At 39.8% G+C, this 22500-nt stretch overlaps 1 protein-coding gene across 1 annotated transcript in view; it reads right to left on the bottom strand.

Moving 5' to 3' along the window:
• Window positions 1-4132, bottom strand: part of fnbp1l (formin binding protein 1-like) — a 93059-nt gene extending 88927 nt beyond the window's left edge. Inside the window, exon 1 of the mRNA XM_084311555.1 lies at window positions 4106-4132. Coding sequence (XP_084167681.1) covers window positions 4106-4129 — 24 coding nt within the window. The 5' untranslated portion in view covers window positions 4130-4132. The remainder of the gene's footprint in view (window positions 1-4105) is intronic.
• Between the last annotated feature and the right edge of the window lie 18368 nt (window positions 4133-22500).

Here is a 22500-nt window from a genome sequence, read left to right as displayed (position 1 = left end):
CTGTCAAATGAGCCATAGTATTGTCTCCATAGCTATAATAGCGTGGTCCATTGCCCACAGGGATGGGGATACACGCTGGCACTGAATGAGTTAAGAGCCATGGCAAAAGGTAGTCAGCTGACGCATGAGCCCTGATCACACATACCCCTATCATCAATGAGCCCTGATACCCCCATCATCAATGAGCCCTGATCAGACTGACATATGTACCCCTATCAGACTGTGGTTCTGAGCAGAGAACAGCAGACAGACAGACAGACAGAGACAGACAGACAGACAGACAGACAGACAGGTGAGCAGACAGACAGACAGACAGACAGGTGAGCAGACAGACAGACAGACAGGTGAGCAGACAGACAGGCAGACAGACAGACAGACAGACAGATGAGCAGACAGACAGACAGACAGACAGGGTGACTCAAGGTGGAAACAGAACATTGTTTTCCATGTACAGACAGAGCAGTCACAGAAAGACCACATCCTCCCCCAAAGACACGCGCTGCTACAAATGTATCCATTTAGTCATCCAGCAAAATGATGGGATTACATAATCCAGTTAGTTGTGGAATTACATTCAGCCTGTCAATCATCTCTCTAATCTAGTTTGTTAAGACAATTATTCTTAATCTCATATGGGATTATGGGATTATGACTGGCTATGATTCAGTCACACATCCTAGTTTACTGTGTATGACTGGTGTGTCCTCCCAACTAAAGAGATAATCAGACCAGAAGTACTTGTTCCATGCTGAATTTTGGTCACCATGCCCCTTTTGGAAGGAAACAACTCAGGGAATAAACAGGGATTAGATGGTGTTTATAAACAATTTTTTTTAACAAAACACAGGGATATAAACAGCGATTAGATGGTGTTTATAAACTACAATTTTAGAACAAAACACAGGGATATATACAGGGATTAGATGGTCTTTGTTTATCAACTACAAATTTAGAACAAAACACAGGGACATAAAAAATGTATCAAACCTAATTTGCTAATAATAACTACTACTACTGCTGCTACTACTACTATTACCACCACCACACACGACAACTACTACTACTACTACTACTGCTACCACCACCACCACCACAAGGACAACTACTACTACTACTACTACTACTACTACTACTATTACCACCACCACACAACAACGACGACAACTACTACTACTACTACTACTACTACTACTACTATGCTACTGCTGCTGCTGCTGCTGCTGCTGCTGCTGCTGCTGCTGCTGCTGCTGCTGCTGCTGCTGCTGCTGCTGCTGCTGCTGCTGCTGCTGCTGCTGCTGCTGCTGCTACTACTACTACTACTACTACTACTACTACTACTACTACTACTACTACTACTACTACTACTACTACTACTACATGACTAATACTACTACACGACAACTACTACTACTACTACTACTACTACTACTACTACTACTACTACTACTACTACTACCACACAACTACCATATCCTCTCCTCCTATCTCTCTGTCTGTATCATCACATAGAGAATAACCTGTATGACTGATCCCTGGCCAGTCTGAGTGTGTATCATCACAGAGAGAATAACCTGTATGACTGATCCCTGGCCAGTCTGAGTGTGTATCATCACAGAGAGAATAACCTGTATGACGGATCCCTGGCCAGTCTGAGTGTGTATCATCAAAGAGAGAATAACCTGTATGACGGATCCCTGGCCAGTCTGAGTGTGTATCATCACAGAGATAATAACCTGTATGACGGATCCCTGGTCAGTCTGAGTGTGTATCATCAAAGAGAGAATAACCTGTAGGCTGAACGGTTGAACCCACAGTCACTCATGCCATTACAGCTTCAGTACAGTAGGCTACAGTATATCATTATAGCTCCAGTTACAGTAGGCTACAGTGTAACCTTATCATTATAGCTCCAGTCCAGTAGTACAGTAGGTTACAGTGTAACATTATCATTATAGCTCCAGTACAGTAGGCTACAGTGTAACATTATCATTATAGCTCCAGTCAGTAGTACAGTAGGCTACAGTGTAACATTATCATTATAGCTCCAGCACAGTAGGTTACAGTGTAACGTTATCTCATTATAGCTCCAGTACAGTAGGCTACAGTGTAACGTTATCCTTCCTGTCTCTGTGGGCTGTGGATGCCTCTCCTCTCCCCCAAGGAGTCCCCCCTCCGCTCTACTCCTCTCCATCTCTCCCTCCCCTCTCCCCATTCTCCTCTCCTCCTTTGCCTACCCCTCCCTCTCCTGTTGCCCCTCTCCTCATTCTCCTCTCCTCCTTTGCCTACCCCTCCCTCTCCTGTTCCCCTCTCCTCCTTTGCCTACCCCTCCCTCTCCTGTTGCCCCTCTCCCTCTCCTCATTCTCCTCTCCTCCTTTGCCTACTCCTCCCTTTCCTGTTCCCCCTCTCCTCTCCTCCTTTGCCTACTCCTCCCTCTCCTGTTCCCCCTCTCCTCTCCTCCTTTGCCTACTCCTCCCTCTCCTGTTCCCCCTCTCCTGTCTTCCTCTCCTCCTTTGCCTACTCCTCCCTCTCCTGTTCCCCCTCTCCTCTCTTCCTCTCCTCCTTTGCCTACCCCTCCCTCTCCTGTCCGTTCTGATCTTCTCTCCTCCCCTGCTGCCTTACAAGCTGCATACCCCCCCCCCCCCTCTGTGTCTGTCTCACACACACACACACACACACACACACACACACAACACGCACACCCTGAGGGGCTGTCTCCTCACATTTGGGAGGTTTCTGGTTGCCACTGGTGACCACATGGCTTTAGACAGCCGACATACCATAATGTACACTACATACCACACTGTAGTAGACTACCGTCCTGCAAGAAGCAGATCAAACCAAATCAATCTTTACAATTATTATTATTATTATTATAAGTATATATTGTGTTATTAGCATTACTACTATAACAACAAAAATGATTCTCTCTCTCTCTCTCTCTCTCTCTCTCTCTCTCTCTCTCTCTCTCTCTCTCTCTCTCCTCTCTCTCTCTCTCTCTCTCTCTCTCTCTCTCTCTCTCTCTCTCTCTCTCTCTCTCTCTCTCTCTCTCTCTCTCTCTCTCTCTCTCTCTCTCTCTCTCTCTCTCTCTCTCTTCTCTCTCTCTCTCTCTCTCTCTCTCTCTCTCTCTCTCTCTCTCTCTCTCTCTCTCTCTCTCTCTCTCTCTCTCTCTCTCTCTCTCTCTCTCTCTCTCTCTTCTCTCTCTCTCTCTCTCTCTCTCTCTCTCTCTCTCTCTCTCTCTCTCTCTCTCTCTCTCTCTCTCTCTCTCTCTGACCCAGGTCAGATATCTACAACACAGAGACCCAGGTCAGATATCTACAACACAGTAACAGACAGGTCTTCAGATCAACCAGCGGTTGGCTACTAGTTCAGTATAAAGTTACAATGTTATTGTTCTCCATGATGGAGGGTCTGCTGTTTCTACCCAATCCATGCATCCTGTCTGACTATCTGTATGATTGTCTGTCCATCTGTCTGTCTTTCAGATAAACCAACCCAGGGAGGCTGAACTCACCAGAAATGTATAAACAATAATAATAATAATATAATAATAATAATAATAATAATAATAATAATAATAATAATAATAATAATAATAATAATAATAATAATAATAATTATAATAATAAAAAGTGTGTTGAAACAGGTTTGCAGTGTCAGATCAGGTGTCTAGTCCACTCCTGTCTGAACAGAAGGTTTGTGTCGGGACAGGATTTTGCCTGCAGACTCAGAAACAGGGTGTGACATCAGACAAAATCCAGCAGGAGCACTTTTTTATAAAGCAGTTCCTAAAACACGGCCAGAAAGAAGAACAACAGTCACACACATGTCTGTTGTGACACAGACAACAGTAGTCTCACCGGCTGGATGTGACTGAACAACAGTCAGCCTATTGTTCAGCCGCTGTCACTGTGGGGAGAAACCGCTTTGTAGTAGTAGTAGGATTAGCTTAGCTTAGCCTAGCAGGCTAACTACCCGTCCACTTAACATTAGCCTCGGTTAGCCTGGTTAGCCTTTTTCTTTACGCAATGCTAAAAGGTAACACACTATACAGTCACATTCCCCAGCGGTGTGTTGTGTTGTGAAGAGAAATAAAAACACAACCTACCCACAACTCTGTTCCCCAACTCATGGCGGAGTCCTCTGGTCAACTGCTGCCGGGACTGGAGCTCTGTTCCCCCGCTGTACCTCAGCCAGACTGCCACTGCCTGGAAGACTCCAAACACACACACACACACACACATACACACACGCACACACACGTACACACGCACACACACACACACACACACACACACACACACCCTCCTTGACTCCTCTCCTCCCATCCTGATTCAGCAGTTCAACTAATTCAAACTTCCTCTGGAAACTAAATCATATCTTTCTTTTAACCCAATTACGGTACTTGAAATACAACTATTGCCGCTTTACTATCCTAAAGGGTGTCTTATTTTTGTGTTTTAAACGTTATAATTATAATATATTATTTTAATTTATTTATTTAAGCTTTATTTTAAGAGACACCAAGAATATGTCTCAATTTAGTCCTTCAACCAAGCAAGGTGCATGAACTGGAAAGAATCAAGGGAGAAAAGATTCAGCAACGTTTGTTATTGTATGAATTGAGAGAATAAAAAGCATCATAATTATATGAATAAAGAGCATCATAGTTGTATGAATAAAGAGCATAATAGTTGTATAAATAAAGAGCATCATAGTTGTATAAATAAAGAGCATCATAGTTGTATAAATAAATATCATCATAGTTGTGTGAATAAAGAGCATCATAGTTGTATAAATAAAGATCATCATAATTGTATGAATAAAGAGCATCATAGTTGTATGAATAAAGAGCATCATAATTATATGAATAAAGAGCATCATAGTTGTATGAATAAAGAGCATCATAGTTATATGAATAAAGAGCATCATAGTTGTATAAATAAAGAGCATCATAGTTGTATAAATAAAGAGCATCATAGTTGTATAAATAAAGAGCATCATAGTTATATGAATAAAGAGCATCATAGTTGTATAAATAAAGAGCATCATAGTTGTATTAATAAAGAGCATCATAGTTGTATGAATAAAGAGCATCATAGTTATATGAATAAAGAGCATCATAGTTGTATTAATAAAGAGCATCATAGTTGTATAAATAAAGAGCATCATAATTATATGAATAAAGATCATCATAGTTGTATAAATAAAGATCATCATAGTTGTATGAATAAAGAGCATTATAGTTGTATAAATAAAGAGCATCATAGTTGTGTGAATAAAGAGCATCATAGTTGTATAAATAAAGATCATCATAATTGTATGAATAAAGAGCACCATAGTTATATAAATAAAGAGCATCATAGTTGTATGAATAAAGAGCATCATAGTTGTATGAATAAAGAGCATCATAATTATATGAATAAAGAGCATCATAGTTATATGAATAAAGAGCATCATAGTTGCATAAATAAAGAGCATCATAGTTGTATAAATAAAGAGCATCATAGTTATATGAATAAAGAGCATCATAGTTGTATAAATAAAGAGCATCATAATTATATGAATAAAGAGCATCATAGTTGTATAAATAAAGAGCATCATAGTTATATGAATAAAGAGCATCATAGTTGTATAAATAAAGAGCATCATAATTATATGAATAAAGAGCACCATAGTTGTATTAATAAAGAGCATCATAATTATATGAATAAAGAGCATCATAGTTGCATAAATAAAGATAATCATAATTGTATGAATAAAGAGCATCATAGTTATATAAATAAAGAGCATCATAGTTGTGTGAATAAAGAGCATCATAGTTGTATAAATAAAGATAATCATAATTGTATGAATAAAGAGCATCATAGTTATATAAATAAAGAGCATCATAGTTGTATGAATAAAGAGCATCATAGTTGTATAAATAAAGAGCATCATAATTATATGAATAAAGATCATCATAATTGTATGAATAAAGATCATCATAGTTGTATAAATAAAGAGCATCATAGTTATATAAATAAAGAGCATCATAGTTGTATAAATAAAGAGCACCATAGTTGTATGAATAAAGAGCATCATAGTTGTATAAATAAAGATCATCATAGTTGTATAAATAAAGATCATCATAATTGTATGAATAAAGATCATCATAGTTGTATAAATAAAGAGCATCATAGTTATATAAATAAAGAGCATCATAGTTGTATAAATAAAGAGCACCATAGTTGTATGAATAAAGAGCATCATAGTTGTATAAATAAAGATCATCATAGTTGTATGAATAAAGATCATCATAATTGTATGAATAAAGAGCACCATAGTTGTATGAATAAAGATCATCATAATTGTATGAATAAAGAGCATCATAGTTGTATGAATAAAGAGCATCATGGGCACCCAAGTGGCGACCCATGTAACGCGCTGCATCGCGAAGCGGCCGTCCCGGGTTCGATTCCCGGACCCGGCGTCCTTTGCCGAATGTCTTCCCCCCGCTCTGTCTCCCGTTCTTCCTCTCTCTCTCTCTCTCTCTCTACCGGACTGCCCGGTAGTACAAACAAATAAAAATCTACCAAAAACATAATAAAAAAATAAAAATAAAGAGCATCATAGTTGTATGAATAAAGAGCATCATAATTGTATGAATAAAGAGCATCATAGTTATATGAATAAAGAGCATCATAGTTGTATGAATAAAGAGCATCATAATTATATGAATAAAGATCATCATAATTGTATAAATAAAGAGCATCATAGTTGTATAAATAAAGAGCATCATAGTTATATGAATAAAGAGCATCATAGTTATATGAATAAAGAGCATCATAGTTGTATAAATAAAGAGCATCATAGTTGTATGAATAAAGAGCATCATAATTGTATGAATAAAGAGCATCATAGTTGTATGAATAAAGAGCATCATAATTGTATGAATAAAGAGCATCATAGTTATATGAATAAAGAGCATCATAGTTGTATAAATAAAGAGCATCATAGTTGTATGAATAAAGATCATCATAATTGTATGAATAAAGAGCATCATAGTTATATGAATAAAGAGCATCATGGTTGTATAAATAAAGAGCATCATAATTGTATGAATAAAGAGCATCATGGTTGTATAAATAAAGAGCATCATAATTATATGAATAAAGATCATCATAATTGTATAAATAAAGAGCATCATAGTTGTATGAATAAAGAGCATCATAGTTGTATAAATAAAGAGCATCATAGTTGTATGAATAAAGAGCATCATAGTTATATGAATAAAGAGCATCATAGTTGTATAAATAAAGAGCATCATAGTTGTATGAATAAAGAGCATCATAGTTATATGAATAAAGAGCATCATAGTTATATGAATAAAGAGCATCATAGTTGCATAAATAAAGAGCATCATAGTTGTGTGAATAAAGAGCATCATAGTTGTATAAATAAAGATCATCATAATTGTATGAATAAAGAGCACCATAGTTATATAAATAAAGAGCATCATAGTTGTATGAATAAAGAGCATCATAGTTGTATGAATAAAGAGCATCATAGTTGTATAAATAAAGAGCATCATAATTATATGAATAAAGATCATCATAATTGTATGAATAAAGAGCACCATAGTTATATAAATAAAGAGCATCATAGTTGTATGAATAAAGAGCATCATAATTATATGAATAAAGAGCATCATAGTTATATGAATAAAGAGCATCATAGTTGCATAAATAAAGAGCATCATAGGTGTATAAATAAAGATCATCATAATTGTATGAATAAAGAGCATCATAATTATATGAATAAAGATCATCATAATTGTATGAATAAAGAGCATCATAGTTATATGAATAAAGAGCATCATAGTTGCATAAATAAAGATCATCATAGTTGTATAAATAAAGAGCATCATAATTATATGAATAAAGAGCATCATAATTATATGAATAAAGAGCATCATAGTTGTATAAATAAAGAGCATCATAGTTGCATAAATAAAGAGCATCATAGTTGTATAAATAAAGAGCCTGGTTTTTAGACCATCCATCAGCCTCCAAAGAGTTGCTGAATTTTCTTCTCCCTTTAACCTTTATTCATCCAGGTAGTCTCGTTGAGATTAAAACCCTTTTCCAAGAGAAACCTGGTCAGAGTAGCAGCAGCAGCAGCAGGAGACCTGGTCAGGGTAGCAGCAGGAGACCTGGTCAGGGTAGCAGCAGGAGAGGAGACCTGGTCAGGGTAGCAGCAGCAGGAGACCTGGTCAGGGTAGCAGCAGGAGACCTGGTCAGGGTAGCAGCAGGAGAGGAGACCTGGTCAGAGTAGCAGCAGCAGCAGCAGAGGAGACCTGGTCAGGGTAGCAGCAGGAGAGGAGACCTGGTCAGGGTAGCAGCAGGAGACCTGGTCAGGGTAGCAGCAGGAGAGGAGACCTGGTCAGGGCAGCAGCAGGAGAGGAGACCTGGTCAGGGTAGCAGCAGGAGACTTGGTCAGGGTAGCAGCAGGAGAGGAGACCTGGTCGGGGTAGCAGCAGGAGAGGAGACCTGGTCAGGGTAGCAGCAGGAGACCTGGTCAGGGTAGCAGCAGGAGAGGAGACCTGGTCAGAGTAGCAGCAGCAGCAGCAGAGGAGACCTGGTCAGGGTAGCCGCAGGAGAGGAGACCTGGTCAGGGTAGCAGCAGGAGACCTGGTCAGGGTAGCAGCAGGAGACCTGGTCAGGGTAGCAGCAGGAGACCTGGTCAGGGTAGCAGCAGGAGAGGAGACCTGGTCAGGGTAGCAGCAGGAGACCTGGTCAGGGTAGCAGCAGGAGAGGAGACCTGGTCAGGGTAGCAGCAGGAGACCTGGTCAGGGTAGCAGCAGGAGAGGAGACCTGGTCAGGGTAGCAGCAGGAGAGGAGACCTGGTCAGGGTAGCAGCAGGAGAAGAGACCTGGCCAGGGTAGCAGCAGGAGACCTGGTCAGGGTAGCAGCAGGAGAAGAGACCTGGTCAGGGTAGCAGCAGGAGACCTGGTCAGGGTAGCAGCAGGAGACCTCGTCAGGGTAGCAAGATGTATAGGAAAGCTACAATTAACCCCACCAATATAAATGTGGTAACATATAAGAACTACAAAAACAAATTAATTCACTCTGTAAGGAAAACAAAACAAATTACTATGCAGTACGCAGATCAATTTACTCAAGCGTCTAATAACATTAAGTCTACTTGGAAACTCATCAACCATCGGAATAAATCCCCACCAATTGCACCTGCTGAGAGGATAACGAAAGACGGAGCCAGAAAGAAATTGCAGATGGTTTCAATGATTTCTTTGTAAATGTTGGCTCTTCATTGGCATCTTGTATAGCAGACTCTAACTTGAGCCCTTGTAGTCGGATCAAAGGTCAATTCTTCTCACTCCCAAGTTTTTATCCTCCTAGTACTAAGGAAGTGTATGAGATAATCATGATCTTAAAGAACTCCGCTCAAGGTCATGATGGGATTAAAAGCAGTCTCTTCAAAGAAACGATTGATTATATCATCCATCCTCTCATATTCTATCATTATCCCTTCAATCCGGCATCATCCCTCACAACCTCCAAATCGCCAAAGTCATACCAATTTATAAATCTGGAGATCCAAAGGACTTTGGCAATTACCGTCCTATTTTGCCCTAGCTGCTTTTAAAAAGTCTTAGAGAAACTGGTATACTCAAGAATCTCTAATTTCCGTAAAAAATACTCCACAGAACATGCATTGCTACAGCTCCTCAATAACATCTCCTCAGCACTTGATGACAAAAAAATGCTATTGGTGTCTTTCTAGATCTGAGCAAAGCTTTTGATACTGTCAACCGCAACATTCTCATCTCTAAACTCAATAGATATGGTGTTCAGCATATTGCCCTCAAGTGGTTTACTAACTACTTAGACAACAGAGAGCAGTTTGTGTCATCCAATGGATGCTCATCTGTTAAATCAAGGATCCTCTTCGGGTTTCCACAGGGTTCCATTCTGGGCCCTTTATTATTTTTAATTTACATTAATGATTTGGCTATGTCTTGTAATACTCTACTTCCATTATTATTTGCGGATGACACCAATTTCACCAATTGTCTTAATGACTACAGACCGGTGGCACTCACCTCTGTGGCCATGAAATGTTTTGAGAGGCTGGTTAAGGATTACATTTGTGCCTCCCTCCCCAGCGATATGGACCCTATGCAATTTGCATACAGGCCAAACAGGTCCACCGACGATGCGGTCTCCCGAGTACTGCACAGCACCCTCTCTCACCTAGACTGCCAGAAGGGGGGCTATGTGAGACTGTTGTTCATTGACTGTAGCTCAGTGTTCAACACCATAGTCCCCACCAGACTGGTGGACAAGCTGATCGAGCTGGGTCTGAGCTCCGCTCTGAGCGCCTGGATACTGGACTTTCTGAGTGAAAGGCCCCAGGCGATCAGGGTGGGGGGCCAGACCTCCAACACCATCACCCTGAGTATCGGGTCCCCCCAGGGCTGTGTTCTGAGCCCCCTGCTGTACTCACTATACACACATGATTGTGTGGCCAAGTTCAGCTCCAACTCCATAGTGAAGTTTGCGGACGACACAGTGGTGGTGGGGCTGATCTCTAACAATGACGAGAAGGCCTACCGGGAGGAGGTTGAGGTACTGGCACGCTGGTGTCAGGACAACAGCCTGCTCCTGAACATTGGTAAAACCAAGGAGCTGATCGTGGATTATAGGAGAGGACAGCAGGAGACACACACACCACTGAGGATAAACGGGGCTACCGTGGACAGGGTGAGCAGCTTCAAGTACCTGGGGGTCCACATCTCAGAAGACCTGACATGGACAACACACATATACTCAGTCGTAAAGAAGGCGAAGCAGCGCCTCTACCACCTGAGACAGTTAAGGAAGTTCAGAGTATCGGGGAAGATACTCCAGTCCTTCTACTCCGGAGCTGTAGAGAGCATCTTGACTGGAAACATCACTGCCTGCCTGGTATGGAAACAGCACGGCACAGGACAAGAAGGCCCTACAGAGAGTGGTGCGCTCAGCTGAGCATACTACGGGTATTGCACTACCACCCCTGCAGGTCTTATATAACAAGAGGCGCAAATCTAGAGCCTGCAGAATAATGAAAGACCCTCACCACCCCAACAACAGCCTGTTCATGCTGCTGCGGTCAGGCAAACGCCTGTGAACACCAGCAACTAGGACAGAGAGACTTCGGCTCAGCTTCTTCCCCCAGGCCATCAGAGTCCTGAACACTGAACTCTCCACACACAAGCACACATGAGCACACACACAACACACACTGTATACGCTCACACACTAGCAGTCACTTTAGCATGAACACACACACACACACACATGCTGCACACGCTCACACTCAAAGGTCACTTTACACAATGAAAGGTCATTTAAAAAACAAGAACGGGAGTGGTTCTTGTATAGTAAACAGATGGATATAGCAAGCTAGCATAAAGACACATAGTATAACTGTAGATTGTATAGTATAGCATTGTATAGTAGTGTACATAAGACCCAGTGCCTCATCCATAGCTAAGGACCTTAGCATGTCTTACCATGCTTTTTGTAAACTTTATGTACATATGCCTGTTATGTCTTATTCTTATTACTTGTATTATTGCACAAATGTCTTATTCTCATCCTATTCTTATTATTGTATTATTGCACAATCATTGCGGGCAAGACCCCCCGCATTTCACTGTATACTTGTATGCCGTGACAAATAAAACTCTTGACTTGACTTGACTTGACTTAGCTACTCATCATGACTTCAAGTCCCTGGTTGTATGCATGAATGATTGTCTTTAACTGGTTTCAATGCAACAAGCTTACTCTAAATGTCAAATTTGTTTACTTCATGGTCTTCTGCAACAAAAATAAGTAGGCCTACTACCCTAAAGAAGAATCTAAAATATTAATTAATGGAAATGAAATTCTCCAAGTGCCTTTCACAAAAATGTTAGGAGTTACTATAGATGAAGGGTTAAATTGGCATAATCACATTGACAATGTCTGCAAAAAGTCAATGATGATGCTTGGAATTTTGAGAAAGGTCTGCCCCATGATACATCCCTCTGCCCATCTAACCTTATAGCTTTTTATTTCCTTACCTTAACTACTGTAATATAGTCTGGGCTGCAACATATCCATCATATCTTAACAAATTAGTCATAATCCAGTAGAGGTTCCTCAGGATGATTTCCCACTCTACCAGATACCATCTGCACCTCTGTTCCGCAAATATTCTCTACTATCAATTGACAAACTTAATACCTTTCAAACATGCTCATTCATATTCAAGTTCATTAACAATAGGCAATATCTTCCTGATAGCTTCCATAGTTTATTCATCTTTTGATCATCTTTTCGCTCATATCCAACAAACCATAGTAATAAACTCCACTTGCCTTTCTGTCTGACATCTAGCCATCAATTCAACATTAGAGGTCCTAAACTCTGGAACACTCTAAATTCATCATTGAGGTCAACAACCTCATTATCTATATTTAAAAAAAAAAAACGATTAAAATCTAATTTAATTTCATCATAAATCACCATCACATTAAGTTACTCCTGTGCATCAGTGTTACATCTACTGTTAGTATGGCTGGTTGTTTCCTTTTCCTCATTACAGGCAACAGGAGACTGTCATGAGCAGGGGAGACTGTCAGCTTAAATACTGTCTATGGCTTGCCTTAAAATTGGCATTGTGGTGTCAGGCAGAAGAGAAGACTGTCATGTTTTGAACTGTGTATACCGAACAAAGGTTTGGGACGGCTTTGAACTGTTGAAACAGTCATTCAGAACAGTTTTACCATTGTACGACTTTGAACTGTTGAACAGTAATCCAGAACTATTTTATTGCACTGTAAAATATATATATATTTTTTTAATCTATTCTATTCTACAATTTTATTGCACTGCACTATTGCACTATTTTACTCTGTCTATTTTATCTTGTTCCTTTTATTATTGTCTATTTAAAACTGAATCAAACCATAAACTAGGTGGCCTGTTGGGATGTTAGATCCTATGTGAAAAACTGTGATTTTATATGTCTGCACTTTATGTGCTCATTTTATGTCTTTTTTCTGTTGTGAAGCACTTTGAGCTGCAGTTTCTGTATGAAAGGTGCTATACAAATAAAGTTATTATTATTATTATTATTATTATTATTATTATTATTATTATTATTATTATTATTATTATTATTATTATTATTATTATTATTATTATTATTATTATTATTATTATTATTATTATTATTATTATTATTATTATTATTATTATTATTATTATTATTATTATTATATACCGTTAATATGTTATTCTCCTCTCCTTTGCCCTCTTGTACAAAAAAAATAAGTTGTTCTTGTTACTGACTCGTGTCAATCTTCCATGTTTTCGCTATAGTGTCTGCCTTATGTCTCTGATCCTGTTTTGTAGTTTATTTTGTAGACCATGCTACACATGTATTTCGTTCATATTATTTATGGACAATGAGATGGGAGTGGAACTTTGTAAACTAAACTAAAGGGTAGCAGCAGGAGAAGAGACCTGGTCAGGGTAGCAGCAGGAGAAGAGACCTGGTCAGGGTAGCAGCAGCAGGAGACCTGGTCAGGGTAGCAGCAGGAGAAGAGACCTGGTCAGGGTAGCAGCAGGAGAAGAGACCTGGTCAGGGTAGCAGCAGGAGACCTGGTCAGGGTAGCAGCAGGAGAGGAGACCTGGTCAGGGTAGCAGCAGGAGATCTGGTCAGGGTAGCAGGAGAGGAGACCTGGTCAGGGTAGCAGCAGGAGACCTGGTCAGGGTAGCAGCAGGAGACCTGGTCAGGGTAGCAGCAGGAGAGGAGACCTGGTCAGGGTAGCAGCAGCAGGAGACCTGGTCAGGGTAGCAGCAGGAGACCTGGTCAGGGTAGCAGCAGGAGAAGATACCTGGTCAGGGTAGCAGCAGGAGACCTGGTCAGGGTAGCAGCAGGAGAAGAGACCTGGTCAGGGTAGCAGCAGGAGACATGGTCAGGGTAGCAGCAGCAGGAGACCTGGTCAGGGTAGCAGCAGGAGAAGAGACCTGGTCAGGGTAGCAGCAGGAGAAGAGACCTGGTCAGAGTAGCAGCAGGAGACCTGGTCAGGGTAGCAGCAGGAGAAGAGACCTGGTCATGGTAGCAGCAGGATACCTGGTCAGGGTAGCAGCAGGAGAGGAGACCTGGTCAGGGCAGCAGCAGGAGACCTGGTCAGGGTAGCAGCAGGAGACCTGATCAGGGTAGCAGCAGGAGATCTGACCTGGTTTTAAGCCAATATTGATCATTAAGATTGCAATTATAAGTTCACACACACGGTTCAACAGTGTTATGAAACAATGTCCTGCAAGTTTTGTAATGTTTGGATAAGAAAACGTTGAAATATAATCTGACTTCAACACACATTTTGTAAATTTGTAGTCCCCCCTAGTGGTCGATTTGAATTGGGATTTTCAGGGTATGTTTCATAGTAGTAGTATTCGTGTGGTAGTAGTAGTAGAGTAGTAGTAGTAGTAGAGTAGTAGTAGTAGTAATATTAGCAGCAGTAGTAGTAGTAATAGTAATAGTATTAGTAGTAGTAGCAGCAGAGTAGCAACCCATCACCCCACTCATCACACACATAATAAACCTCTCCATAAAACAGGGACACGTCCCCAAAGACATCAAAATTGTAAGAGTGACCCCCCTGCACAAAGAAGGCAGCAAATTAGACCCAGGCAACTACCGCCCTGTATCTTTTCTTACCTCCATCTCGAAAGTCATGGAAAAAAAATAGTCTACGAACAGGTCGAAAAGTACCTTGCGGAAAGAAATCTAATCTACGAATTCCAATCTGGTGTAACCGAGGTACCGCAGTTAGTAAGCGGTACTGCAAGTTAAACTCACTCCCCAGAGGCATACAAACTGAGCGCTTAGGAGGGATATCCTTTCTTGGCGCAGCGGTTTGTGTTGTCGGCCCTGGTGCAGAGAGACCGGGGTTCAACTCCCACTCAGGGCGATCCCTTAAACAGGGGTCGAATCGAAAATACACAACGCAGTAAGATCACACCGGCTATACTGGCTTCAAAACATCCCACTCCACTGACAGATGCCTTCTCTATTTGAACGACCACATCAAACAAGAGGTGGACGCGGGCAAATACTGCGGCATGGTCATGCTGAAGCTACAAAAGGCTTTCGACACTGTCAATCACTCCATTCTGATTGACAAGCTAAAAGCAGTTAAGGTCTGGCACCCTGCCATTGGCTGTGGAAGTGGGTAGATTCCAAGGTACACCTGAGGAGGAGCGGTTGTGACTGTTCTCTGTGATCTGGGAGTGGTGGAGGATGAATTTAATTAAATTGTTCACTGCCCCTTGTACACCGACTTGAGGAGGGTTTTATTTGAGAAAGTACAATTTGTAAATCTGGATTTGTTTTGGCAGTCTGATAGTTGTATGTTGAGTTGTTTTGTTGTGGAGGAGATTTTCAGTTTTGCAAGATTTTTGGAGAAAGCATGGCACTTGAGACAAAACACATTATATCCTATATAGTTTTATATGAATTCCTCTTGTTTCTTTGAAGTACATTGTTTACAGCTTGTTATGTTTTATTTTGTTTTCTTTTTTGTGGCCATCTTGGTCTATATACTTATTGTTATTAAGTATACTATATACTTATTGTTTATGTGTCTTGTAAGCCCATATGGGCTGGGTGTATGTAAGACCAAAAAAATAAGAAAAAATCAATCAATCAATCAATCAATCAGTAGTAGTAGTAGTAGTAGTAGTAGTAGTAGTAGTAGTAGTAGTAGTAGTAGTAGTAGTAGTAGTAGTAGTAGTAGTAGCAGCAGCAGCAGCAGCAGTAGTAGTAGTAGTAGTAGTAGTAGTAGTAGCAGCAGCAGTAGTAGTAGTAGTAGTAGTAGTAGTAGTAGTAGTAGTAGTAGTAGTAGTAGTAGTAGTAGTAGTAGTAGTAGTAGTAGTAGTAGTAGTAGTAGTAGTAGTAGTGTAGTGGTAGTGGTAGTGGTAGTGGTAGTGGTAGTGGTAGTAGTAGTAGTAGTAGTAGTAGTAGTAGTAGTAGTAGTAGTAGTAGTAGTAGTAGTAGTAGTAGTAGTATATGTTTACTTTATTTGTTCAAGGGGGACAGCGTACATTAATAAAACATTTTAAAAACGTAAATGCACCCAATTTTAGCCAAAAGGCTAATTTCCATTGGTAGTCCCCCTGCCAGAAGGTACAGGCTAAAATCCTGCGTGAAAAAGGGTTAAAATCAAATCAAATCAAATGTATTTGTAAGGCCGGACAACACACGTTAATGTCCCCATGGGCCGGACACGTCTTCTTTAAACAAGTCAAGAATAAACATAACAATAAGTCAAGAACAAAACAAGAACACCATAAGGTCCAACCAATTTAAAATAAAAGCAAAATAAATGAATGAATGCAAACACTCCCAGACATACCCCACGCGAAGGTAAGGAAAAACTCACTAAAACCTAACAATAGGAAAGAAATGCACCACAGGCACTGTGGAGGAGAGAAACCTTAGAAGGGCCATTCAAGGGGGGATCTCCCTTCTTAGATGTCGGTGATAGTAGTGTTGCAGACTAACAGTTGGTAAGCATGCACTCATGTGTGTAGTGAAACACAGATGAGTGCATGCAATAGCAACTAAACATTTTGAAAAGTTAAAGATAGAGTTGATAGCGATGGCAACTGAACATTTTGAAAGATTAAAGATAGAGCTGATAGCGAATCTATTTGAGGCACAGGGGCGGCGCAAAGAGGGTCGCATCCTCCCCGTCTTAATCACGGGACGTTCAACACTCCGGTCATCGCTCCGAGACAGCCGGAGACAGGGAGATAGGGGGCGGCGCAGAGAGGGTCGCAACCTCCCCGACATCATTGCGGAACGTCCAGCACTCCGGTCATCACTACGAGACAGGTTAGCAATACAAACTGAATAAAATCAAGATAAATAACATTAGAATAAAAACACAAACAAAAGCACATAGAACATACGATAGGGAATGGGATACAGGGATACAGGGCACAATACAGTCATGGACACACAAGGACAGAGCACATCATGACATATTAGAAGACCCAGACATAGACAAACACATCATATCCACACACACACACACACACACACACACACACACACACACACACACACACACACACACACACACACACACACACACACACACACACACACACACACACACACACACACACACACACACACACACACACACACACACACACACACACACACACACACACACACACACACACACACACACACACACACACACACACACACACACACACACACACACACACACACACACACACACACACACACACACACACACACACACACACACACACACACACACACACACCTCAGTGTTGACAATGCTGGTTTTCAATGAGCCATTCCTTAACCTTGCACCTGAATGAGTGATATGATGTGGACACTCTGAGCTATTGAGTTCCATTGGTGGGATGCTCTAAAAAAAAATTATTTTATTTTTTTTTAAGGGATTGTACAGTCCCCCCTTGCCGCACCTCTAGTATTCCTGGTTGAGGCAGACTTGAGGTTGATGAAACCAGACAAAGGAGGAGGAGCCAATCCACACTTGATTTTAAAAACTAGACAGACGTTTTGATAGAGAATCAGGTTTTCCCAGCTGAGCAGATTATATTTTTTCAGAATGTGACAGTGATGGTACCTGAATGGGTTCTTGTCTAGAATTTGTATTGCTTGTTTGTATAGTGATTGAAGTGGTTTCAAAATGGTGGAATGTGAATTGGACCAGGTTATCAAACAGTATGTGATGTGGGAAAGAACCATTGAGTGGAAGTATAGCTTTGCTGCCTCGGTTGAAAGTTAGTTTCTGATGTATCTGAAGTTTGATCAACTGAATTTAACCTTATTGCAGACTTTTTTATGTGAGTTTTGAGACTAAGGTTTGGGTCAATGTGTACTCCAAAGTACTTGTATTCTGGTCTGCTATTTCTGTCCAGAGATGAGGATATCCTGCTCTGCAACGTCTCTGTGGCTCTTGGAGAAGAACATACAGACAGTCTTAGAGACATTAAATTGTAGACAACTGTTCTTAAGCCAGGATGTGACATTCACCATGACATCAGACAATTTGGTTGCAACCTCTTCTGTGGTTTTACCGTGTGTAAAGATCACCGTATCATCAGCATACATCAATACATCACATTGTAGTAGTTGTACAGTAGTAATAGTAGTAGTAGTAGTAGTAGTAGTAGTAGTAGTAGTAGTAGTAGTAGTAGTAGTAGTAGTAGTAGTAGTAGTAGTAGTAATAATAATAATAATAATAATAATAATAATAATAATAATAATAATAATAATAATAATAATAATAATAATAATAATAATAATAATTAGTGCTGTCAGGCGATTAAAAAAATTAATCTAATTAATTACAGGATTTGTAATTAATTAATCTAATTAATCGCATTTTAATCGCATAACCATTTTATGCCTGATATTCTATATTCTATAATCATATTTCAAATTGCATGTGTGCGGATGGCAGAATTCAGTACTGTATCTACAAAACCTTCTGTTTGATCATCTTCCATCTATTAATTTGCTTAGATTTTTCAGGTCTGGTCAATTTGAGCATGGTGTTATTCACAGTCAAAGATAACAAAAAAATATTGATATTCTCATTTGGTTCATTACAATTTACTCAAAATAAAATTTTCATTCAATCAATCACAGCGCAGATTGAGTGATTGAATGAAAATGTTATTAACAGATTGCAGAATGGGTACAATACAGTACGGCTCAATACACACAATTGTTAAGGGGATGCAGATCAGAGAAAGACTTTCGTCTTGTTTACATCAGGGTCCCCCATTTTCAATTCATAATGAATTGTAAGTAAGGGTGCAACTTGCACTGTGCAATCCATTCTTTGTGGATCTAGCCCACAGTATTTCTGACACTGGGAATACATTCCCTGAGATTCATAGATGTCCCTAGAATCAGATACCAAGAACATGCAAATGGACCATATTAAAAAACATCTGTAAATGTGTATTCTACATTCTTATGGAATGAATGAGATACAAAAAAAATATTATTTAAAAAAAAAAAAAAAAAAAAAAACTTTTTTTTGTAATTAATTTTGAGTTAATTTTCAAAACGCGATAATTTGCTGTGTAATTAATTAATCTAATTAACGCGATAAACTAACAGCCCTAATAATAATACATAAATAAAAGGGGGAAAGCTATACAACTCAAATTCCAGACATAGATTAACACTATGATCGCCGTGGACGAGTTTACACGTCATTCCTAGCCATGCTCATTCTGCCGAAGACGCCGTTTGATGTCAATATTTCAAAAATCTGTCATCGAAATCATATTTCCTTTCCGGAGCCCTGAGACACACTGCAAAGCTCCACTCAACTTTCTCGCGGTTCAAGAGCGCCATCTGGTGGCCGATCGGCAGATCGCCAACCGGAAATTAACCTTTGAACCGGTAGTGCTCATCCATATGTGGTCCGGGCACTCGCTATCGTTAGAGAGACTCCGTATTGACACAGTGAACATCGATCGGTGCAAATAACTCGAAAAAACAACATGATTTGGACGTATATACTATTATACAACCTGGAAATGGATCGGGCATTTCTCCATCCCATAATAGAAAAAATTCTGTTCCACGCTCATCTGCCAGCGGCGCGAGGAAGCCACGGTAAGATTCAGCGTTATTTTCTAACGTCTTCTTTACTAACTGATCTGATGAACATATGACCCACTCTGGATGAATCATCTAACGCTGCCCACGGAATTATAAACGATCCCCCGCCCATCCGGTCATCATCAGATGATGCGTAGAAACTTCTAGAACCACGTCCAGTTGAATTTTTTTTATCTCGCACAGATTCCTACCAAACTGTATTTGATCATCAATATAATGCATTTAGGGCTATAAATCACGTTCTGAAGAAAGCTGCAGAAAACGATAAAAACATACTTATACTTTAGACCATATTTTAGTATGAATATGTGAATGAAAAAGTTTAACGTTGCTACACCCTGAACAATACATATAGGACATTGAATGGGCCATAATAATAGGCAATTTAGCAATAGAATTAAAAAAGTTATAGCCCTGCAAAGAAGGGGAACTTCTCCATAGACAAATAGAGCTGGCGAGGGATGGTAAATTATGAATTTAACCCATGGCGATTAAAGTGTTAATGAAAGAATAAAATAAACGGTCAAATAAAGGTTATAAAGTATTATTTATTTAGACTATGAATAAAACATTTAAAATTAAAGAATTGTTTTAAACAAAGTTATCTGGTGGTGAAGTGTTCTGATTTCATCATTAGTAGTACATTTGGTTTGTTTGTCTCTGGTTCGGGTCATTGATTAGCACACAGTGCCCTCTAGCGGCCATAGTCCGTCTCTACAGCGACATGGGTAAACGGAACGAGACTAGACTCGTGTTTTGTCCGGACACTGTTTAGTGCCACACAGCACAGGTTGTGTTGTTCTTTGTTGTGGAATGTACATCTTGTAAATTGTCTAGTTTTTCTCCAGTAGAAACACAACCATGTTCAGCTGCATAGCGAGGTAAGAGTTCATAGACATTTCCCTCTTCTTTATAGTTTTGCTGCTCTTCTATTAGAATTGATAGACGCCTAAAATTAACGTTGCCTCTCCACGACCTTTGGCACAGATTATGTGTCTCTGTATTTTAACCTATTTGTTGTAACGTTGAAACACTTGAGTACCATTTAAATCATACACACCTACCTCATACTATAGTCTACCATATAACAATCCACATCATACTAGTCTACCATATAACTCCCACCTAATAGTCTACCATATAACTACCACCTCATACTATATAGTCTACCATAACAATCCACATCATACTATAGTCTACCATATAACTCCCACCTCATACTATAGTCTACCATATAAGTTACCACCTCATACTATAGTCTACCATATTATAACAATCCACATCATACTAATAGTCTACCATATAACAATCCACATCATAATAGTCTACCATATAACTCCCACCTCATACTATAGTCTACCATATAAGTTACCACCTCATACTATAGTCTACCATATAACTCCCACCTCATACTATAGTCTACCATATAACTCGTATGATAGCATGTACAATAGTGCTGTATACATACATACATACATTTATATATTTATATTTACCTCATATATATCTGTCTGAATATACCTGTATATAATCCTATATACCTACTTATACACCTGCATATAACCCATATAACTGTATGATAATAGTATGTACAATAATGTTACATTATACCGTTCTTAACATATTTATCTACCCACTCTGTACTGTACCTACATATAATCCTTTTTACATGTCTGTATACTGATCTGTACATATCCTTTACCAAGTTTCAAGTTCAAGTTTCTTTAATAGTTGTCATACAGAAGTACAGAATACTTTCATACAAAATGCTTCTTACTGTTACGCTCCAGAGACTGTGCTAGACAAGATAGTATCAAATAACATAGTATAGCATGTAAATTAGAAGTAGAAAATTAGGTCACAGTGTTCAGTATAGACATATGTACAATGTTCGATGCAGAATAGACGTAACTGAGTTACCATATAATATACAATACTATGCAGTAGGGATGTCCGATATTATCGGCCGACCGATATTATCGGCCGATATCGGCAGTAAAATGTGATATCGGAAAATATCGGTATCGGTAAAAAAAAAAAAAAAAAAACAATAACAATATTTGTTATATATATATCCAGTGAAATTATTAGTTACCTGAAATTATTCAGTTTTTTGGACAGGGAAACCCTGCATATATTGGTATCGGTTGATATCGGTTGATATCGGTATCGGAAATTAAGAGTTGGACAATATCGGAATATCGGTATCGGTAAAAAAGCCAATATCGAGCATCCCTACTATGCAGTGTACTAATGTACAATACTATATAGTGCAAAGCAGAAATGGGATGAGGTACAATTTAGGTACAATTTACAGTAAGGTGTACGAGTTGTAGTGCAATCCTTCATCAATAAATATAAAGTGTGGGGAGTGGGTGCTACAGTGTGTTTGTTTAAAGTGAGTGTGTGCTATAAAGTGTGGAGTGGGTGCTACAGTGTGTTTGTTTAAAGTGAGTGTGTGCGTGTGGATGTGTGTGCTATGTGCGTACCTACTCTTACTAGTTAGGGTAGTCAGACAGTCCAGGGAGTAGACGGGTAGTCAGACAGTCCAGGGAGAGGGCAGGTAGACGGTAGTCAGACAGTCCAGGGAGAGGGCAGTAGACGGGTAGTCAGACAGTCCAGGGAGAGGGCAGGTAGACGGGTAGTCAGACAGTCCAGGGAGAGGGCACGTAGACGGGTAGTCAGACAGTCCAGGGAGAGGGCAGGTAGACGGGTTGTCAGACAGTCCAGGGAGAGGGCAGGTAGACGGGT

Source organism: Notolepis coatsorum (assembly GCF_963971535.1).
Source record: "Notolepis coatsorum genome assembly, chromosome: 3".
Taxonomy (NCBI): Eukaryota; Metazoa; Chordata; class Actinopteri; order Aulopiformes; family Paralepididae; genus Notolepis; species Notolepis coatsorum.
This window is presented reverse-complemented; position numbering and strand designations above follow the sequence as displayed.